The following is a 22,904-nucleotide window of genomic DNA, read 5'->3' as shown; positions in this document are numbered from 1 at the left end:
ACTTGATTTATATCATGTATTTCACAACTTTAAAATGTACCACAAAGCACTTTACACTTTGAAAATATTTCATTGGTTGTAATTACTGCTATTTAGAACAAAATGTAGCAGTCAAATTAAAGCAACAAACTCCTACAAGAAGTGTGATAATAACCAAAATCTGTCTTTGTGATGTTAATTTGGAACTGTGGATGGGATGACACATCTGTTCTATCTAAGGACAGATTTCTAATTAAAGGAACCATGACATGGTGCAGAAAACTTTCAAGGAAACTTTGATTTTTGAGGCTATTTAACTTCAGGAATTGGGAGCAGACCTGTTTCCTGAGTCTTTCATCCACTTTAGTTGGAGGCCCTAATGTGGGATCGGGGCAAGGTACAGTGAGGTGAGCTCACACACAGACAACCTTTTCAAAACAAATAAACATGAATGGAAGTGACTGAGGAAGTCTATAGCAGCAGTGTAATCCCTTCAACCTGGAGATAATGCATCAAGAGGATCTAGCTTCTAGGATAGCATGACAAGTGAGTGACCTAACACTTGCCCAACACTCTCCTGTACCGCATACACCTCCAGTCAATACATCCTGCATCTGCATTCATTCCTCTCCTGTAGGCACCTTACCTCTCCATCTGAATAGCTAGTGGTCATCTCATCCTCATATCATTTACCTCTCAGGCCTATGTCTCACAGTCACTCTTCACTGATGGTATCTTTCCTTCTTGTTCACAGAAGCCATTGTGACCATTCTCTGAACACTGTTCCTCTTAAAGCAACACTTATGTAATTATTTCTTCACAATAGAGTCTGGCCATCTCAGAATCGTGCAGCTCCCTGGACAACAACTACTTAAATAAACAATCCTAAATTCCACATTTCAGCTTTAAGAATGCACCTAAGCTACATTAAGTATGCTCAACTGCTAGCCAACTTTTTACTAAATCCAGGGCACTGAAGGGGACATTAGGAGGATGAGAATGCAGTTTTTGGGGAAGCACTCAGTTCTTGCAATAGGATCTAGTGATGCAAATCATTATGATGGTGTTCTCCATACAGATTTATCATCAATTGAGCTAGGCCCCCTTTACCAATAGTAACAAGCCCAGCAGCTCTTAAAAAGTGAAATTGTGAAAGGCACGGATTGGAGAGCCCTTTCAGATGTATCCAAGCAGTGAACTCTGCCTTTGAAATTTCAATGATCCTCTGCTGACCAATCCTGCAGAAATACGTGCCTTATTGTATTACTCCTCACTCTGGATTTGGTGACTGTGATTGGGCATTATCTATGAAAATTGAAGATAGTTTCTGCATAGTAAAGCTATTAACTGATATGAATTCTTCTCTAAAAAAATTAGGGGAGGCAACATTTTGAAGAGTGATAATGTCCAGCATATGGGATCCTCTGTGTACTTAATGCAATAAGGGAATAGAAGGTCTTCCTGTTGACGTAGTTTAGTAATTTTCTGTGGAAGTTTGTAATAATGCCACTAATTGCAACCTGAGGAAGCTAGCAATCCCTTAAAGGTGAATGATGCTATCCCACTGCTGCCTTTCTGTGTTTTAAAAAAAAATGTACATGGCATCTCTCCTGTAAATGATGCCAGTAAACTGGAGAATGTTAGTCCATATTGAGGCAACCTGATACATATTGAAGTGATTGTCGTTGGTACCCTCAGCCAAATAAGGTGAACATGGTAAAACAATCACAGCCCAATAAGAAGCAGACTCCATTAATCTTTTGTCAAGTTAAATCTGTGACTTTAAGTGTGTTGCTTCAGCATGAATATGACATTGACCACAAGACAAATAAAGAAGAAGAATGCAAAGATATTTAGGATTGCATACTGAATCTGCTAGAAGTGAACTGTCTGTAATCCAGACAATTGAGCCCTTTGACATGACGGATAATGCCAGTACAATCAACATGAAATGGAAACTGGGGTGCAAGGAATATGAACTGTAGGCTGATCGTCATATTTTACTTTAAAATTAGGTATTGTGTGCATGGAAAACATAGTGGCTGGCCTTATTGCTGTTCGATGTGGATTTTTAGTGAGGAAGACTTACAAGATGTTGCCTAATATGAAAGAAAAAACAGAATGTGAAAAGACAGGAAAAGCTTTGAAAGACTATCATGGAGTTACGGCGAACTCCACATTCTGTCAGATGAGACAGAAAAAGAGAAGGCCTTAATGCACTTTGCAACTCATTAGACACAGTTGTCAGATGAATGAAATTATATTGCAATGGATCTGAATAACCAGATAATGGATCAGGTAGTCTAACACTGCAAGTCAAATAAATTAACTGCTGGAAAGAGGAGGTTACTAAACATTGGTGACAGTCTGCATTGGAAGCAGTAGACAATCAATTTCATATCATGAAACCTGGTCCTACATCTGTCATTGACACAGCAAAAGCTGAGGTTAACTGAGTGGCATAATGGAATCAGTTCCACACAAATACAAACCGCTGACATCTGAGAGAAAGGGTGTCAGATGTGGAAAACTTGGCACACCATGAAAGGGATACCTATTACCCTGCCAAGAGAAAGATATGAACAAAGTGTGGAGGAAAAGATCTTTTTGCCAAGAGGTGCAGGAGCAATGGTGAACTGAGAGGAAAGCCTGGTAAATTGTGTAAAGGAACAAAGGATGCAAAAGGCAAAACAATGAAATGAAAAAGATACAAAGAGTGAAGGAATAGTGGTCATGCATACATGTCTTCCATGAACTGGAGTAACTATGAGAGATTATCATTAATTGTTGGTGATGTGGAGTCAGAGTCATTGTAGACTCAGACAGTGGCAGTACTGGCATCAACAGAGCACAGCTGGAGGAGCTGAAGACAGAGAATCAATTGCAGATTTCAAAAATACGTCAAAAACCTCGATCCTTACATATTGAAAACCCCACTTTAAACTGTTTAGATTAGTAGAGAGTCTTCAATGGCTTTACTGCACAGACGTCAATTTGAAAATTACACATCATCAGAGATGGATCTGCACTTTGAAGGGAAGTCCCCCTCTGGAAGGTGTCTTTCTATACTGTTCAGATGAGCTAGTTAATCTCAGAAAGTGCAGGAAGATACAAACATTGATCCAGGGGAATGGCACTGATTCCAACTTCTCAGTTCCCTTTTGGCAGGCAGGTTTAAAATCAGCTATTTAAAATGAACATGCTGTAAATATGCAGCTGAATATGAACATTAACAGAGACGATCTTCAACCAGAAACTCGTATTTGTTTCAAACACTGGCAGAAGAAAGCACACTAGCACAAGAGGATGTACAGAAAGACACTAACAGGGAATTACTCCAGCAATTGCTGCATTCTGAAGCCTTTATTTCAAGCCTTTGCATTGTTGGCTGGAATAGCCTTTCAACCTTATTTGCATATGTCAAAGTGAGGGGGCATTAGTACAGTGGCTCCCCCTAGTTTGCTGGTTTTTCAATCCTAATTGAAGGGCCTGTACTGTGCTGAACTGTTCTATATTCTAATCTATTCTGCGTGAAATTGGACTGAGATTTATAAATTGCAGCTGCTACCAGAATGAGCAGATCAAGACAGAAGCAACACAAAGAAGTAAAAGATTTTGGGTATCAATTTCTGTGGTTGTTCCCAATGTGATTTGGTACAGCCAGGTAATGTATTACATGCCTAGAAAATGAATGAATAACATTGTGTATGAAGTTTTTAAAATCAGTTTGTTTGGATATGCTTTGACACACCTCCATGCCATATAGGAGAATTAAACAGACATTCCAGCACAAGGTAGGGAAAGTACCACAGTGCCACAAGACCCTTTAATAAAAAAAACTTCACTAAGGTGTGTTCAGTTTGAAAGAGAGTCTACTTTGTACTTAACAGGGGCAGAATTTGATGAGGTTGAAAACAGGCATAATGAGGATTGCAATGTATATGGTGAATTTGTACACATTTGTTCTATGTAGGCAGCACGCAAAATTTGTGCTACCTGCTCATCGTCAGAAGGGTGGCAAACAACTTAGTTAGTTCTAAATGTTACTGATGAATGATTCTACATCATAGCAATGGTTGCAATTTATGTAAGGCTTAAGATCTTCTGGCACAGTTATAGTTTCCCAGCTTCTAAGCCAAAAGGTCCAGGTTCAACTCCCACCTGGTCTGAAGGTATATCCTAACATGTCTGGACAGTTTGATTACAAAAGTCTGGAGCTGATTAAAGCTTGGTCTAGTACTGAAAGCCAGATCTTACCTCTTAAAGAATCACAGAATTGTTATGGCATGGAAGGAGGTCATTTGCCTCATCATGACTGCACACCAGCTCTTCAACCAAGCGTCATTGCCTAGTGCCAATCTGCTGCTTCTTCCCCATGAAGGAAGGGCTCTTGTAGTAGTGCAATGGCAGTGTCCCTACCTCCAGGCCAGAAAGTCTGGATTCAATTCCCACTTCAGGATGTAATGTCCACATATGTGTGTCAAAACACATCCAAACAGTTTGATTACATTAAAAAAAACACCTCTTAAAAAAAAGGGTGCATTCTGGCTCCAGTAGGTACTGGAGGTAACTGAGATGAATGTCTGAATATTGTAAGTGGCACAACAGGGTAGGCTGCCTGCTCTGAGATTCTCTGATGCAGCCTTGGTGGCCTTGGTACAGGAAGAGAGACAGGCTCTCAGATAGTTGGCAGTCTTGAAGGCAGTGAGAGCTATAGAGATTGAGATGCATGATTGATTTGTAATCTTGTTAATTTAAGCCATTATTGTCTAGCAGTCTATCCTCAAAGACACAAGAAAAGTTTAGCAACCTCCCACGAGTTGTCAAGGTCAGTAAAAATGTCTTTAAGAGCCATACTTTTAAAAATGAACTTCTGGCCTAATGGAGTGCCCTATTCACCAGCCCACTGACTCCATATCAATTGGGATTCACATCAAGTCTCAATTCACCCTCACATACTTAGCACTGCTGCAAGCCTCACACCCATACCACTCAGCTTGCACTCATTGCCAATTATTAAACAATAACAGGTGTATCACCTAAATGCATTATGTCACACTCATTGATCAGTCACACACAATGCTGACTCCATTTTGGAACCAAAATGGCACCTGTAGCACTGAAATAATTTGTCACGTTGAAACTACATCATTTTACAGTCAGAATACAACATGAAAACTTTGGTTTTCTACACACAAAGAAAATCTTCAAAGGCTGAAGGTTATACAGAAAAGAGCAACAATTTTTTGCATATTATAAAGCATATGTTATCAGACTGTCACAAATAAAGATTGGAGAAACATGTCCCTGTGGTGTTGGTTATTGTTTCCCACATTACAACAGTCACTAAACGGAGAAAGCACTGAAATGGCTGTAAAATGCTTCAGTGGGTTCTGAGCTAATGAAGGGTACCAAATATGTGCAGCTCTTTATTTCTTCTTTTTGACTGAAGAAAACTAAAAGATCTGAAGATCTTCTGGACTGTCATGACAATGAGACAAAAGAGGATAAGTTCAGTATAAAGAAAGGCTCTTTTCCTATATACAAAGGGTGTTTAACACTTGAAATGGCCTTCTTGAAATGTAGGCAAAAACAATTGGGATGGTTAAGATATTTCTGAAATGACAGGCTCAGAGACAGATGAACTTCCTCACTCTTATTTGTCTTGTAAATGTGTGAATTCCTATTAGATGAACATTTGTACTACAGATAAGACTAAGTCAGATATAATTTCTTCAATTCTAATCAGAAATTGATATTCATTGGAATAAATAAAGACAAAAAGTCAAGAAAATTTTAAAAATAATCTTAGGTTTCATTTCTCTTTAAATTGTTATAAATTTCATTTGCAATAAAAACCACATAGAAACTAAATTTCCTGTTTCATGGGTGTTTCAAAAACTTTCTTCCTTTGCAAGTAGGCATCAACTGAAACAGAACCAAAACTCACTTCCCTAAAATGCTCCTCAAGAAGCATGAATTTTCTCCCCTGCAGTGACTTCTGCTGAACCACTTCTGCTTCAGCATGTAGAGATTGTACAAAAGCTTCATGTAAATGAATACTCTACTAAATCCTATTCAAAGAATGATAGCCGCACAATTAGTTTATATTTTATTTCTAATTATCTTAACTTATAACAACATAGAACTTAACTAAAACAGAATAAGCACAATATACTGCATGATATAATTATGTGAATAGATAATATAGGGAATTTATTCAGGACTAAACTAAAAATAAGCACTTTTCATTTATACCACTAAGTGTCACAAAAATAATTAAATGGGTGGCAAGATATAACTGGCCTTGTGCTATCAATACAACATAAAGCAATATTTCTCTAAAGATAATTAGAATATTTTAGATGTCAAAGGTAGTACATTTGTCTCAGTCAGTAGGTCATGGTTTAGCCGCATTTGAGCACATAATCTTAGCTGCACCTCAATGCCATACTGACAGACAGCTGCAGTATACAGGATACTATCTTTTGAATGAGATGATAAACTGAGTCTGTCCTCAAACTGGGTATAAACAATCTCACGGCAATTTTCAAATGAAGCAGACTGACCCAATGTCATGATCAATATATATTACTGAACCCATATCATGAAATTATAGTTTCATTAACATCCACAGGAGTTTATTTTGCGTACATTAACTGCCACTCCCTACATTATAATAGCAACTACATTTTAAAATTACTTTATTGGCTCTTAAGCAATTTGGAATGCCCTGAGTTCATGATTTTTTTTTCTTTTACTTCCTGTTAACATAAGCCAAAATATTTTTCAGGTCTGTTTGAACTGGGTTGGTTTTTGATTTTTTTTCTTTCCAAAGTTGAGAGTTTCACTTGACAGAAATGCTTTATCAGCAATTTAGATGCAGCACTCACAAAGTTGATTGTGAACATTTATTTTAACTTCATTCACACTTATGACTAGATAATTGTAAGATCCATGATTCATCAGAGTCACCAGATGATTAATTCTGTAGTTCTAGTCATTTATTAATGGAAATGCTGCTGGAAACAAGGGACCAATGGAGTGCCACAAGGATCAGTTCTGGGTTCACTACTTTTCATCATTTATATAAATGATTTGGATGTGAGCATAAGAGGTATAGTTAGTAAGTTTGCAGATGATGCCAAAATTGGACAGCGAAGAAGGTTACCTCATATTACAACAGGATTTTGATCAGACACGCCAATGGGCTGAGGAGTGACAGATGGAATTTAATTTAGATAAATGTGAGGTGCTGCATTTTGGGAAAGCAAATCTTAGCAGGACTTATATGCTTAATGGGAAGGTCATGGGGAGTGTTGATGAATAAAGAGACCTTAGAGTGCAGATTCATAGCTCCTTGAAAGTGGAGTCTCAGATAGATAGGATAGTGAAGAAGGCATTTGGTATGCTTTCCTTTATTGGTCAGAGTATTCAGTACAGGAGTTAGGAGGTCATGTTGCGGTTATACAAGACATTGATTAGGCACTTTTGGAATATTGTGTGCAAATTTGGTCTCCTTCCTATCAGAAGGATGTTGTGAAACTTGAAAGGGTTCAGAAAAGATTTGAAAGGATGTTGCCAGGATTGGAGGATTTGAGCTACAGGGAGATGTTGAATAGGCTGGAGCTGTTTTCCCTGGAGCATAGGAGGCTGAGGGGTGACCTTATAGAGATTTATAAAATCTTGAGGGATATGGATAGGATGAATAGACAAAGTCTCTTCCTTGGGGTGGGGGAGTCCAGAGCTAGAGGGCATAGGTTTAGGGTGAGAGGGGAAAGATATAGAAGAAACCTAAGTGGCAATCTTTTCACACAGAGGGTGATATGTGTATGGAATGAGCTGCCAGAGGAAGTGGTGGATGCTAGTACGATTGCAACATTTAAAAGGCATCTGGATGGGTATATGAATAGGAAGGGTTTGGAGGGATATGGGCCGGGTGCTAGTAGGTGCGACTATGTTGGTTTGGGATATCTGGTCGGCATGGATGAGTTGGACTGAAGGGTCTGTTTCCATGCTGTACATCTCTGACTCTATGATTATGATTCTCAGCTGCTAGACAGACATTACTCCAGGGTAGGTAGGTAATTCCCAAGTAACTGAATATTACACTGGGCAATTCCTGTTCACTTGGAACCATCAGAACTCACAAATTAAATTGGAGAAATCAGAGGGTTCAAATCAAATTAAGTCAAATAGTAAGTTAGGAAGAGTCAGGTGATTAAATACATGTTCCAGACCTAACCAAAGCTCCAGTGCAAAACTCACAATCCCATGCTTGACATCCATTCTCTGCCTCGGCCTCCATCCACACTGGACCTATTTTCTCCAACTGAGCTAGTCATGCCCTAAACATTGTATCATTTGCATCCTGGCATTCAATCCACTTGGCACCCTATCCCCCACATATGGCACCATACGCAGCTGACACCCTAACCTCTACCCACCTGGTATCCTATTTACCTACTCAGCTGGCATACACCTGACACCCTATCCACTTTCCAGCTGGCACCATTTCAATTGGCATCCTATTTACCTGGCACTTACCTAGCACCTAGCACACTATCCCTATTCACTTGTCATTCATCCCTGCATGCTAGTCCCACATTGGTGTCACCCTTTCCAGCTGGTACCTTACATACCAGATCTCTTGTTCTCCCAACCCAATTATCACCCTATTACCTCAGAACACTAACATACCGTATGTACTTATGCTTTTGACAGCAGCTGTCAAAGTGGCTATCAGGCCCTTTACATTTCAGAATATGTCAGCTGACCGATGTGATTCTCTGACAGTTCTATGCTATGAAAGAACTGTCAGACTGGAAGAATGGCCCCACATTTCTGAGGGAGCCCTGAACAGAAAATCTTCTCAAAAATGCAGAGCTCCCTTTTATCATAAAAATAGAAGGGCCACTCCATGGAAAGTCTGGCCCAATGGAAAATTAGATGCATATTGTTAAAAATGCAGGTTCAATCTGTGACTCTTAAACAAGCCCAGACTAATCTCTATTCCTATCTTTTTTGTTATGTGGAAAAGTAAGCATCAAAAGGTCAAACAAGCAAATTGGCTCACTGTGATGTATAACTTAGACATCTAGACAGTCCTATCACTTAAAGATTGACAACAATGGTTACTTTCCATAATTTGAATAGTGCCTGAGAAATAGCCTATTTCCCCTGCAGGGAATGATCTCTTCCTGTGAAGTGTCTTTCAAATTCTATTTATGCAGGTATGTTTATAATATACAGCTTGTGTATAAGAATTTTATCTGAGCGAGGTGCTTTAGTTCAATGGACAATGTCCAAGAAGACCATTAGTACAAAATTATTTGAGGAGATTAATAGCTAAAACTAAAACAGGTCTTGCAGTGGCAGCATCCTCATCACTGGGCCAGAAGCTTTGGTTTCAAGTGCAACGTCAGAACTTGTTGGTCATAGAGAAATGTTCATTGCGTGGTTCAATGAACTAATAACCACTCTGAGGATCCCTCCATCACCTCCCACTGTGCACCCCTACAAATGGGAAAATGTGTTTGCATAAAAGAAGTTAAGACTTCAAAACAGGGGCTACACTTCAAAGGTAATTAATTGGCTCCAAAGTGTTTTGGGATATTCTGAGGAGATGAAAGCTGCTATATTGGCATAACTTTATCCTTTCGAAAGCAGACCGGGTACAACCGAAGTTTAGCATTGTTTACAATCCTTATGTATTTTCTCAGATGCTAGAATTTATTTCATAAATATTACTAATGATACATAGGCCAAAGACATTAAATGACATACCAGGAGCAGCTGCAGCAACAGCACCAACAGAAACAGCATGTATTTGATCTATGGTTGCGTGCAGATTGCGTTGTGGTGGAGCTCTCATTCTGCGACATCTGCTGCTTCTTCTCGCTCTTTTCAGATCTTGTTCACTAAAATAAGAAATATATAGTTTGGAAGCACTGTACTAAACATAGGTATGCTATAAATTCTCTTTTTAGCAGAACAGGGTAAGACTAATATTGTATAAACAAAAGTTAATTTCCAATCATTGCACTTTTTTTGCAACAATAAGCTTTACAAAGAACTTCTGAGACAACTTCCTATTTCCTGTGGTGTAGTAAGCACTTTCCTGTGGTATCATATGGTATTTTCATCCTTACTGCAATACAATCAGAGCACACTAGTTTATGCTGTCTGTAATAATTCAGCGATTTTGGTTATACAAAACAAAATGCTACAAAAAATTCCCTTTGTTAGTGCAAGTTAGTTTGGGGTCCTCCAATCACATGATTACTTTAGCACAATACTAGAGGAATCTGAAGTCATTGTGCTTGCATGCCTGATTTCTTTAGTAAATATTTGTAGCATTCAGGTATTTTCAAAAGAAACTAGCACTCAACTGCTGAGAATTCCTCTAATTCCATTCAAAGGCCAAAAGGGATGGAATTCCGTGGGGAATCTCAAGAACTACCCATCACACACTTGATTTTGTGATGTGGGAGGGGTTTTGACAGATCTTGCCAGACCCCAGACCTGAAGTGATTGGAGCCATGCATGACCACTGTTTGAAATGGGAATGCAGTACTGTGTCTCTTGGCTTGCTGTATCATGAGGTCTCTATCACAAGGCACTAATTGAGGGCTTGCATTTTTGTCAGTTCATCTTGCAGTCAGTTCAAGGCAACATCGTAAAGGATTAAACTCACAATACGGTGCCAGAAATGGAGCTGAGAATCAGTGTTGAAGTGCAGTGCAGATGCACGGTTATGGAGAGACACAGGAATGCTCAATGATGTGAAAGCTGTCACTCAGAGACACTAAAAAGGAACAAGGAAGTAGGGCACAGTTGAAACACTGGTTTGCTCACAATGGACGCAACTTTTCCTCTCTCAGGGCTGGTCAAAATTAAAGGTGGTATGAAGCAAAACCGGCACATTTTCCTTACACAATAGCAAAATTACAAAAGACCTACTTATAGGCCAGAGCATCTATAAACAGTGACACTCATCACTCTAGGGATAGACTGGCTCAAAGTGTACTCTATTCTAGATTTCTCTAAAGAGAAAAAAAACCAAACTGCAGTAATTTTGAAAGCCTTCAAGATATGCTTTGAACTCCAAGTGAATATAACTGATGAATAGCACATGTTCAAAATTAGGGCCCAAGGCAAAATTGAATCCATTGATCAAAATATGGCTACATTAACACATTTCACAGAATCCTACGAATTTGCATAACTCAAAGACAATCTAATTAAATACAAGATAGTGTTACACATAAGAGATCCCACAATGAGGGCAAGCCTACTGAGATGGGAGAAACTTACACTTGGGAAAGTGATTGAGGTGTGGAGAAGCAGTGAGATTGTAAGTCAGCAATGACAGCATATTGATGGCAGAGCAGACAAAGCCTTGCATTATGCTCCTAGACATTCCAGGCCTAAGGAGTTGAACAATGACAGACAAAAGCAAGGATAGAAGTATTACGAAGAACATCACACAAATGAAAAGGAAGCCATGTCCAATCTGGGGAAAGCAGTGTTCTCACTACAAGGTGCTGAATCATTTTGTATATAAGTTATGACTAGAAGAAAGTGCAACAAGCAGACACAGTTAATCACTAAAAAAAATCAGCTAAAGGTTCTATGGAATCAGTCTACATATTAAGATAGTTTGGTTTGGTCTGGTTAATAGGTAATAAATGGTTTGTGACTGATGGGATGATGACTGCACAAATACAGTGCCAATCAACAAAAAGTGTCAGAAAGACATTGTTGTGTTCTGCAACATCATGACCTTCACAGACCTGTGCCAAGTGGTTCAACATGCTGATCCAAAAATGAAGCTCTTGATATTTTCCTGGTGAATATCATCTTGATTAAGATGAGGGTATAAGATGAATTCAACATCTGACAAGAAAAGTTCAAATTGCTCTCATGACTAGCCTTAAAGTTTAAAAGATTGAAGCTATAGCCATGACCAAGAGATATAAAACTATTGCCATGATTTGTTGGATACATCAATGACTTGACAAAATTCCTGCCTGATCTATCATGAGAGTGTGAGCTATTAAATCACCTCAATGTAAAGGATGAGTAGCTGTAGTAGGGCATGGGGACAGAATTCTTTAAAATCAATCATCTAGTGATGGCACGCTAGTGCTAGAATGTTATAATGTAAATGATAAAGTAATCCTGCAACAGGTCACCAGTGAGACAGGACTTGACAAGTAACCAAATGCATTTGTACCCAGTGCATTAACACAAACACAATAAGTGCCTGACCATTATCGTTGCATGTGTACATTTTCATGAATACCTACCTGGAAGAGACAAAGTAACAGATGAGTCTGATCATAAGCCATGTTACAGTGTTCCTTAAGCCACTACTATCTGCTCCAAAGTATCGACAAGTAATGTTACTCCAGATGCAGAGATACCATTTGAACATGACACACAAGTACAGCAAAGAATTGTGTTACTGTAATGTTGTCAAGAGTAGTGCTGCTTATAAAGAAAGTACAGGATGACAGAATGTGAAATCTTCCAGATTCAACCGAAAGCAGCAACTCAGAGTGCTCTGTATATCATTAATCAAGCAGAGCTAAAGTATCTACCATGAAAACACCTTGCTCAAATCAAGCAAACTATCCAACAACACTCCAAGCCATTGCAATGAAAGGTTGGCCTAAAGGCATTAAGGCCATACCTGTGGCAACAACAGCAGATTTGGCAGACATAAATGAACTGACAGCCCAAGATGATACACTATACAAATGAAATAAAGTCAGCATCCCTAAGATGTTGAGAGGAAAGATGCTAAAATGCATCCATGCAAGCTAACAAAGAATCGAGTCAAGTCTGAGGAAGGCAGAAGATGTGATCTCTTGGTTAAATCTGAGTATCAAAATCAATGAACACATCAGCCAGTGAGGCACTTGTAACGACTAAAAAGCCAAGAAAGCAAGAGAACTATTGATGACACTCAACCTCGTACCTGACCATGTACAACATTACTGTGCAAACTACAACCACCAACTTGTCAATGTCATTTTGGATTTCTGCACTGTCCTCCTCAAAGTTTATAATGCTCATAAATTTGCATCATCCACAAATTTCGAAATTATACCCGATGCACCAAGGCCCAGGTCATTAATATTAATCAGGGAAACATAGGGTCTCAATACTGATCTCTGGTGAGCGCCACTGCAAAACTTACTCCAACCCAAAAAAAATCCATAATGGTTAATGCTTGTTAATTTCTGATTCCTATCATTTAATTGTGTATCCATGCTCCCAATGTCTCATTTATTCCATGAACTCCAATTTTGCTCACCAGTATGTTGTGTTGCGCTACATTGCTGCTTTTGGAAGTCCATGTACACCAGATCAACAACAATTACCCTCATCAATCTCTCTGTCACCTCTTCAAAAATACTCAAGCAATTTTGCTAAACACAAGTTTCTCTTTGGAAATCCATGCTGGCCATTCATAATTAATCTACATTTGTCTTTGTGACTATTAATTCTATCCCAAAAATATTGTTTGTAAAAATGTTCCCCTCCATCGAAATAAAATTGATTTGTATCTAATTGCTGGACAAATTCTTGCATCCTTTTTTGAACATTAGCACAGTGCTTGCAATTTTAGACTGCAAAAATATGCCAAGTTCTTTCTTAATTTCTGCACATACTTTTTCCGTATATTGGGATGCATCTCATCTCGTTCTGGTACCTTGCGAACCTTTAAATGTATACAGTTTATCCAATAATTCCTCTTTTATCAACTTTGAACACTTTAGTATCTGAATTTCCTCCTCATGACTTAGATATCCACTTTCACTTAATACCCCAGCCATGCCCTCTGTCTCCTTGCATAAATCTCCTTTTTAGTACCTAATTGGCCCTCCTCTACCTTTTATTACCCTTTTGCTTTATTTGCCAATAGAAGATTTTAGAATTCTCTTTAAGGTTAATTGGCAGTCTCATTTCATAATCTCTCTTTGCTTCACTTATTTACTTTTTTCACTTCCTTTCTGAATCTTCTGTAACCTGCCTGAATTACAACATATTTTGTACCTGATACCTATCATAAGCCAACTTTTTATTATCTATCTTAATTTCTATCTCACTGATCATTCAGGGAGCTCAGTATTTATTTGACCCATTTATCCCTTTTAAGGGAATAAATCTTGACTATACCTAAACCAACTCTTCTTGGAAATTAGCCCATTGTTCAGCTACAGTTTTTCCTACCAGCCTATCGCTGTCCTTGCCCAACTGAAGTCAGCTCTTCCCCAGTTAATTATTCTTACTCTGGATGTTTAATTGTTCTTTTGTACAGTCATCCTAAACCTTATGATAAATTGAGTTCTAAATGCTCCCTCACTGACAATTGATCTAATTGATTAAACTCATTTCCAAAGACCAGCTATTGTAGTGTTCTTCTCTCATTGGAACAGGCACATGCTGCTGTAGAAAATTCTCCAGAACACAATCTAGGAATGTTCACCCTTTCTGCTCTGCATCTCTGGAATTTCCTTGTAGATTTGTTCGTCTGCATCCTTCCCCCAGTTGTTGGCCTATTGACCATAATAAGTAATGTAACTGCGCTGTCTTTGATCCTTAACTCTAATAAATCAATTCTTTCTTGAATCCTTTCACATTCTCTTTCTCCAGCACTGCAATGCTCTCCTTAGCCAATACTACCAGCCCTCCTCCTTTTCTTCCTTTTCTACCTTTACCAAACATCTTGTACTCAGGAATATTTAATATCTACTCATGTTTTTCCTTGAGCCAGGTCTCCATTATAGCCACTCATCTGAAATCTACTTCAAAGTCTGCACCTCTAATTCACCAATCTGATTTAATATCCTCCATACATTCACATATATTGTAACACTGGTTTAGGAATGTTTTAGTTTTTTCCCTTATTCCATCTTCATCTAATGACTTGCTATCCCTTATTCTAGTGTTAGCTATCCCTCCCATATTTTATGCTCCCTGGTATTCCTGTCATATATTATCAAATAGTTTCCACACAATATAGATTTTGTTTAAACTCTCCTCAACAGTAATAGGAAGATTCCTTCAAAACACTCAGTATTGACACGGTTCAGGCGCTTGTACAAGTGCCATCCTCACCATGCTCCAGCACAAGTCAGTACTGTCCAGGATCAAAGCCCTCCCTCCAGCCCAAACTTTCTCACCACGCATTCATCTGTCTTAATTTCCTACTTCTGCACTCACTTCCACATGATACTGGGAATAATCTGAAGATGACTACTCTTGAGGTACTGCTTTTAATTTTCGACCAATTTCCCAAACTCTGACCCGAGGACCAAGTTGCTTCTTCCTACCTCCCTATATTGTTAGCATCAATGTGGACCATGCTTTTGGTTGAGCGCTGTTGCCCAGAAAAGTATCCTTCACCCAGCATCAAGGAGGAAATGTGCCATGCTGGAGACACTTGTTGTGCCCCTAAAGAATAATTGTCTCTCACTACTGCTCTTCCACTTTTTCTTGCCTTCTGTACAGCTGAACCATCTGGGGTGCCATTAGGCTGCTATTTGATGCACCCTTCTGAGGAACCATTGCTGTCGCCTACATCCAGAACAGAAAACTGATTAGCAAGCAAAATTGTCTCAGGGATTCTAGCACTACCTGTGTAGTACTCTTGGACTGCCTATTGGTCACCTGTTCCTTATCTGCCTATATGCCCTTATCCTGTACTGTGATCAACTCTCTAAACATGTTATCCATATAGACCTTTGCCTTGCAGCTCTTCACACTGATTCTTGTCCCCAATCTTGCTGAAGTTTCTGGTGCTTGTAACACTTCTTGCTGGTGTGCTCACCGAGGACAAATGAAGTATCTACGCATCCCTATATGCCATACAATGGATATTCTGTGTGTCCAAGCTTCCCATGCTGTACCTTAAGCTTACTTTAGCTCCATCTACTATAAACTGGAGTTTAGAGAGTTAGAAATAGAAAAGCTCACTTACCATTCAGCTCTTTCTCCTGAGCCTAAAAGCTAGATACTTAAGAGAAACAGTAAGATCAAATTCCTACAAGGTAGACAGGTGTTTAGAAAAGTAGAGGAGTACCCCTAACCCTCCGAACCTGACTTCCCCAACTCAAACTCCTCACACTCCTTTCAAGCTGTACTCAGTGCCAAATTGCACTGCAAAGCTGTATTTACATATTTTATCCCAAAGTTGTCAAAAAATCTGTTCAAATTAGCTTAACTTATTTTATTAACTTAATTAACATGTACTTTTAAGCAAAGCAATTCTAACACACAAACTGACTTTTTGGCATAAACACTGAATATGAATCTCTCCTCCATTTGGCAATGATCTTTGCATTCTTACTCTCCCCGGGAGAAGTACCAGCTGATTGGAGGAGACGAATGTTCTTCCCCTGTTCAAGAAAGGGAATAGAGCAATCCCTGGGAATTACAGACCAGTCAGTCTTATGTCTGTGTTAAGTAAGGTACTGGAAAGGATTCAGAGAGCTAGGATTTATGACTCTTTGGAAAACCACAGTTTGATAAGAGACAGTAAGCATGGCTTTGTGAGGGGCAGGTCATGCCTCACAAGTCTAATTGAGTTCTTTGAGGAAATGAGGTGACAAGTTGATGAAGGTCGAGCAGTGGATGTGGTGTATATGGATTTCAGCAAGGCATTTGATAAGGTTCCTCACAGTAGGCTCATTCAGAATGTTAAGAGGCATGGGAGACAGGGGAATTTGGCTGCCTGGATACAGAATTGACTGGCCAAAAGAAGACAGCGAGTGGTGATGGATGGAAAGTATTCTGCCTGGAGGTTGGTGACAAGTGGTTTCATGCAGGGATCTGTTCTTGGGCCTCTGCTCTTTGTAGTTTTTATAAATGACTTGGATGAAGAAGTGGAAGGATGGTTAGCAACTTTGTCAATGATACAAAGGTCGATGGTGTTGTAGATAGTGTCGAGGGCTGTTGCAGGCTACAATAAGACATTGACAGCATGCAGAGCTGGGCTGAGAAGTGGCAGATGGAGGTCAACCTGGACAAATGAGAAGTGATTCATTTTGGAAGTTCGAATTTGAATGCTGAGTAGAGGGTTAGAGACAGGATTCTTGGCAGTGTGGAGCAACAGTGAGATCTTGGGATCCATGTAAACAGATCCCTCAAAGCTGCCACGCAAGTTGATAGGGTTGTTAAAAAGGCATACGGTGTTTTGGCTTTCATAAACAGGGGACTGAGTTTATGAGGGGTCATAATTTTAAGGTGCTTGGCGAAAGGTATAGGGGAGATGTCAGCGGTAGGTTCTTTACGCTGAGTGGTGGGTGCATGGAATGCACTGCCAGTGGTGCTAGTAGAGTCAGAGACATTAGGGACCTTAAGTGACTGCTGGACAAGCACATGGATGGCAGTAAATTGAGGGGTGTGTAGGTCAGGTTGATCTTAAATTAAGTTAAATGCTCGCAACAACATTGTTGGCTGAAGGGCTGTACAGTGCTGGATTGTTTTATGTTCTAAATTTTCACCGCTGTACCTATCCTGAAACAATAGCTTATTACCTTTTACTTTAATTATTTAACCTATTATTAAGCGTTGATATCACCTCTAGTTCAATCACTAACTTTGGTACTAAATTTTACGTCCCTACAAATTTATTATGCAAAAAGCTGCTTGATCCTAAATCTCTTACATGTCATCTGGTCATTATCAATTATAACATGCGTAAACAACTGTATCAAATCAGCTGTTACATCTCCACTGTTCTGATAAAAAGAGCCTCAATTCTTCAAATCTTCCTTTATATTTGCATTTTCTCACCCCAGAGAATCTGTTTTCTCTGATCTAATTGCTTCAATACACTTCCTAAAGCACATAGCTGAAAATTGTACATTCAAATCATGTTCTGAGTAACGTTTTAAATAGATTCAACATGACACCCTAACTTTTACATTCAATATCATTTAGCATAATATCCTGCAGAAGCTATTTTTACTGTTCTTATTCATTTCAGAAGCTTCTTGCAAATCTGAATTCCCAAATGCCTTGCATTTCTGCAGAAGCCAGCTTTTAATATGTATGATTTCAAAACAATTGCTTTGCCTTTTATTACTAACGTGAAGAACCTCACATTTACTTACATTGGACTCCACATGCCATAGCTTACCTATTCCACCATTTTTCGAATATTCCCTCAAACCTTCCTTTGATCTTCCGAATTATTTACTATGCTTTCTATTTTAATATTTTCTGCAAATTTGAGCGTCGCTCATTGTAGTCTTATTTGCAAATCATTGATGTTTACAGTAAACGGTGATTCTAGAAGAATCTGCTATAGATTTCAGACCATTCACAGAAACTGTCCTTAAATCTGATGTAAATATTATTTCAGTCATCAGAGTATGACATAAAATGCAAATTAATGATACATTTCAGCATGTTTACAGTAAGCTTGTGAAAAGATCCCTCCAAACAACTTCATGAATATTTAAATATACCTTTGCTGCTGCAGAAATATTTGAAATGTAAGGAAACATGCAGAACTTCCATGGCCAAACAAAATATATCTTACTCAAGTGAGGGTATTAAATCAAGTACCAATATTAGCTTTTGTTCCGAAAAGCACTGAAGCAGAGGAAACATCAACTCACCAACTTTCTGATCATTGCAGCACATTGCAATCCCTGAAAATGATCACACCATTAAAACTTTGAGGTGGGTTTCCATAGGCTCGCAATTTGTTTTCTGGTTCATATATAGATTTTTGTATTATTGTGTGCTTTTAAATTCTACTCCATCATCATTTGATTTGAATGTTGATTTTGATAATCTGAATTTAAAAGTTAGGTGCAAAAATTGATTGAAGAATCCTAACTTCAAGTTGGAATTTATCCTCTGGATAGCTAAATTGTTACTGGAGTTGCATTAAAGATGGATTTGATTTTTATCTCCAGTATTTACTTCAGTTATATGATTAGCATCATTACATCATGGATTTTATGTTGCTTGAGCATGCAAAAGTATGGAAATCAAATTTCAGTCAACCTGCATCTCATATTGCCCAATGGAAAGGGATCAAAATAATTTATTTGCTTATACTTTCCCGCAGCATAATAGTTCCTGGTAAAACTAATTTTAATTTCTTCTTTCTGCAAAGGGCTCTATGGAACGTTTCTCTTGAATTCACAACAAGGTCTTTGTTTCTATCAGTATCCAGCAGTGCTTTATCTTCTTGTACAAATAATATCTAGTACTCGATTATTGTTACTCTGAAGTCAATTGCTCACAAAGGTCACAGAATTAAAGAGTATGAGTTCAAGTGCTATTGCCAACATGAAGACACTACTTTTGCTGTGATGCCATAAGTGCAGGTTCAATTCCATTACCGGCTAAGGTTACCATGAAGTTACCATTATCTCAACCTATCTTCTCTCCTAAGGCGTGGTGACCCTCAGGTTAAACCACCAAAAGTCATCTCTACTACAAATAGTACTGAGGGAGTGTTGTGCTTTTGGAAGTGCTGTTTTTCAAGAAACAGGAAAAGTAAAACAGAAGTCACATGTCTTGAAAAGGAACAGAGGATTTTCCTGAACTCCTCAAATGCCATTACAACAAAAACCTGTCCATTCATTTAGCAATCTGTTGCATTTGGGACCTTTCTCTCTACAATTTAACTGCCATGTTTATCCATGGAACAGCATCTACATTACAAGCAATCTGGTCTGAGGATATAATTAAACCCTACCTAAATATTCAGACTGCAAACAAAAGCTGGAAAATCGCTAAGATCACAGTGTACAATCAACCCACACTTCCAATACAGATAACACAAAAACTTCATTCTGCCCATTCACTTACAGGATTGAAGTCTGCAGCGAGTGTAAAGGGGCTGTTGGGTAGCTGCACAACCAAGCAGGTAATGCAAGATTTTGACAGGCTAACATGATAAACTAAACAACATTATAAACAGGCAGAAAATAACCTTTGAGGGAAAACTTGCAAGAGTTGGGATGGGGGGCATCTCCTGCTCCTTGGATGCTGCCTGACCTGCTGCGCTTTTCCAGCAATACATTTTCAGCTATGATCTCAAGCATCTGCAGTCCTCACTTTCTCCTTGGCATTTTCAGAATGGCAACCTGTAACTAGCAGACTATATTGAAGACTAGGGTTGAGGTCCCATCTGCTCGAGAAGTGTGATACAACATCTCTGAACATGCTGATTACCAAATATCTATATTGTTTCTTCTATCAAAATATATCAAGAAAGTTACTCTTCATCACCTTTTACAGAGGGGGCTCTTAAGGTACGGTAGTAGTGTTCCTGCCTCTGGGTCATTCAGGACTCACCAGCCCAGATGTATACCATAACATTTGCAAACAGGTTCATTAAAAGTATTTCTTTAGAAAGGAGGTTTGGTGGATGAACTCTATTCCAATCACAAACTGCTGGTTGTCAGTACTGTAGCAAATGAAATGTATAAAAGGAAAGATCCTCTATCTTTTGGGTTCAGGAGGTTCTTCAGATAGACATTGTGCATTAATTGGAGCAGATTAATACCAATTGTCAAGAAACTGGAGACAGTGCTGCAAGTAATTTATTCACTCATGTGTGAGTCAAGGCAACTGAATGGATTGGGAAATGTCATACTCTTGAGCTAACAATATCACACATTGCTCAGGACACAAGTGTGCAATGCACCTATCATCTATGATTGATGTATGTTTGACTTTAAAAGGGACCCGAAGGGCATTGTTTTAACACAGAGGGTAGTGCGAGTATTGAATAAGCTGCCAGAGGGGCTGGTCGAGGCTGGTACAATTACAACATTTAATAGGCATTTGGATGGGTATGTGAATAGAAAGGGTTTAGCAGGATATGGGGCAAATGCTGGGAAATGGGACTAGATTAAATTTGGATAATTTAGGTTGGAATGGATGAGTTGGACCATAGGGTCTGTTTCCGTGATGTATGACTATGCCTCTGACTGTCCCACAATTGGTGGCCTTGACTTCAATTGCTTGGAAACTCCTGAACAAAGCTTTCTACCTTTGTTTCTCCCCTTTCTCTTCTATCACTTTCCTAAAAACCTATCTCTTTATCCAAGTGTTTGGCCATTTGTCCCAATATCGTCTTAGGTGGCTTAATGTCTATTTTTTGTCTTATAGTGCTGCTGTGAAGCACTTTGGGATGTTCTTAATATGTTAAAGGCACTAGGTAAATATAAGCTGTTGTTGCTGTCATCTACACCAATAAGCTACACAAAATATGGTCCAGTTCTGCATACACCAGAAAAGGACATGCACAGTGTAGACATTTACAACCCAAAACCCCAACTGCAGTGCAAAGAATATGGCTTTAATGAAATTGCTTTTTCAGGCGTCCTTTTTTAATGAGTTCTATCTTAAGTTCTTTCCTCTTGAAATTTTTTCAGTCAGTAGCATCCTGGATATAAGATGATACCAAATCCCTCCTGCCACCACCACCCCCGCCCCCACACTCACACGCAGACACAAAGTCCACCACACATGATGCATATGTATTATTTTAAAATAATGGCTTTAACATGCTCAGCATGAACATGTATTTTCTTTTTGAAAAGCAGAATACTGCAGACGCTTGACATCTGTTGTAAAAATAGAAAATGCTGGAAATTCACAGCAAGAGACAGACATGGAGAGAATCAATGACATTTGGTGCCTGATACATTGGCTGGAATTTACTTCCTGGTATATTGTGGTTGGTGTTTGAGGCTGGAAGGGGACTTGTTCCTCTTGACCCACAAGGAGCACTGTTGGTGGCCCTTGTCTTTCCCTTGGGTGGCACGGTGGCACAGTGGTTAGCACTGTTGCCTCACAGCGCCAGAGACCTGGGTTCAATTCCCGCCTCAGGCGACTGACTGTGTGGAGTTTGCACATTCTCCCCGTGTCTGCGTGGGTTTCCTCCGGGTGCTCTGGTTTCCTCCCACAGTTCAAAGATGTGCAGGCCAGGTGAATTGGCCATGCTAAATTGCCCATTGTGTTAGGTAAGGGGTAAATGTAGGGGTATGGGTGGGTTGCGCTTCAGCGGGTCGGTGTGGACTTGTTGGGCTGAAGGGCCTGTTTCCACACTGTAATGTAATGTAAACCTTATCCCAATGCTGAGTATCTCAGATCTGGCAAGCCTGACCACCTATGTAGAAGGGGCATTAATCTAAGTCTTTGAGCTTGGGAGCACACTGGCAGACTACCCTTCTTTACCTCAGTAACACGTTTCGTATTGCGCCAGGTGAGTTGGATATTATTCAGTGACGCACAGATAATTATTGTCCATCTAACCCTACCCATGCAATTTCACCTAAGCACCCACTTTAATATCCTCATTAACTCTAGATCCCTCTGGATATCCCTGGGCTGCTGTGTGCATCCAGTGTTACATAGTTTAAACAGTTCAAAACAGTTGAGAAAGATATGCAAATTTCTCACAAGGTCAAATGATCTTTTTCCTCCTATTCTTAATAATGTGTATTGTACTCTTGAACTGATGCTGTTGATCATTTTCCATCTGGATCTTTTGCATTTCAATAGTCCTACTGGGATGTAAATTTAGCAGCGGAATTGCTGGAAAAGACCAAGCTCTATTAAAATAGTTGGGGAGATGGGATATTTTGCGACTAAACTATAGAGAATGGAGGTCTTCTAAATGGCCTGTGTCAGCTCTCAGCTATCTTTGAGGCTGGACTCAGACAGTTTCCAGGGTTGGCAGGCCAGATTCAATCCCACACCCAGCTCCCCAGATTGAAAACAGTGCTTGAGCGGCCCATTCCTTCAGTCTAACAACACTGTCGATCCACCTACAGCACCACATGGACTGTAGTGGTTCAAGGAGGCAACTCACTACCATCTTCTCAACACTGTTAGGAACAGCCAGAAAATACTGGCTCAGCAGCGAAGCCCAT

The 22,904-nt window shown here is 39.3% G+C and overlaps 1 protein-coding gene across 7 annotated transcripts in view; it reads right to left on the bottom strand.

Annotated features, from left to right (window-relative positions):
• Positions 1-22,904, bottom strand: part of rgs19 (regulator of G protein signaling 19) — a 101,926-nt gene that overhangs the window by 41,968 nt on the left and 37,054 nt on the right. For 6 of the 7 annotated variants that reach the window (XM_072556749.1, XM_072556752.1, XM_072556746.1 and 3 more), the window contains exon 2: positions 9,766-9,899. In XM_072556749.1, coding sequence (XP_072412850.1) covers positions 9,766-9,863 — 98 coding nt within the window. In that variant the 5' untranslated portion in view covers positions 9,864-9,899. Of the gene's footprint in view, positions 1-9,765; positions 10,038-22,904 lie in introns of those variants that run through there. The other variant, XM_072556750.1, reaches the window with a different exon arrangement.

Source organism: Chiloscyllium punctatum, chromosome 37 (assembly GCF_047496795.1).
Source record: "Chiloscyllium punctatum isolate Juve2018m chromosome 37, sChiPun1.3, whole genome shotgun sequence".
NCBI lineage: Eukaryota > Metazoa > Chordata > Chondrichthyes > Orectolobiformes > Hemiscylliidae > Chiloscyllium > Chiloscyllium punctatum.
This window is presented reverse-complemented; position numbering and strand designations above follow the sequence as displayed.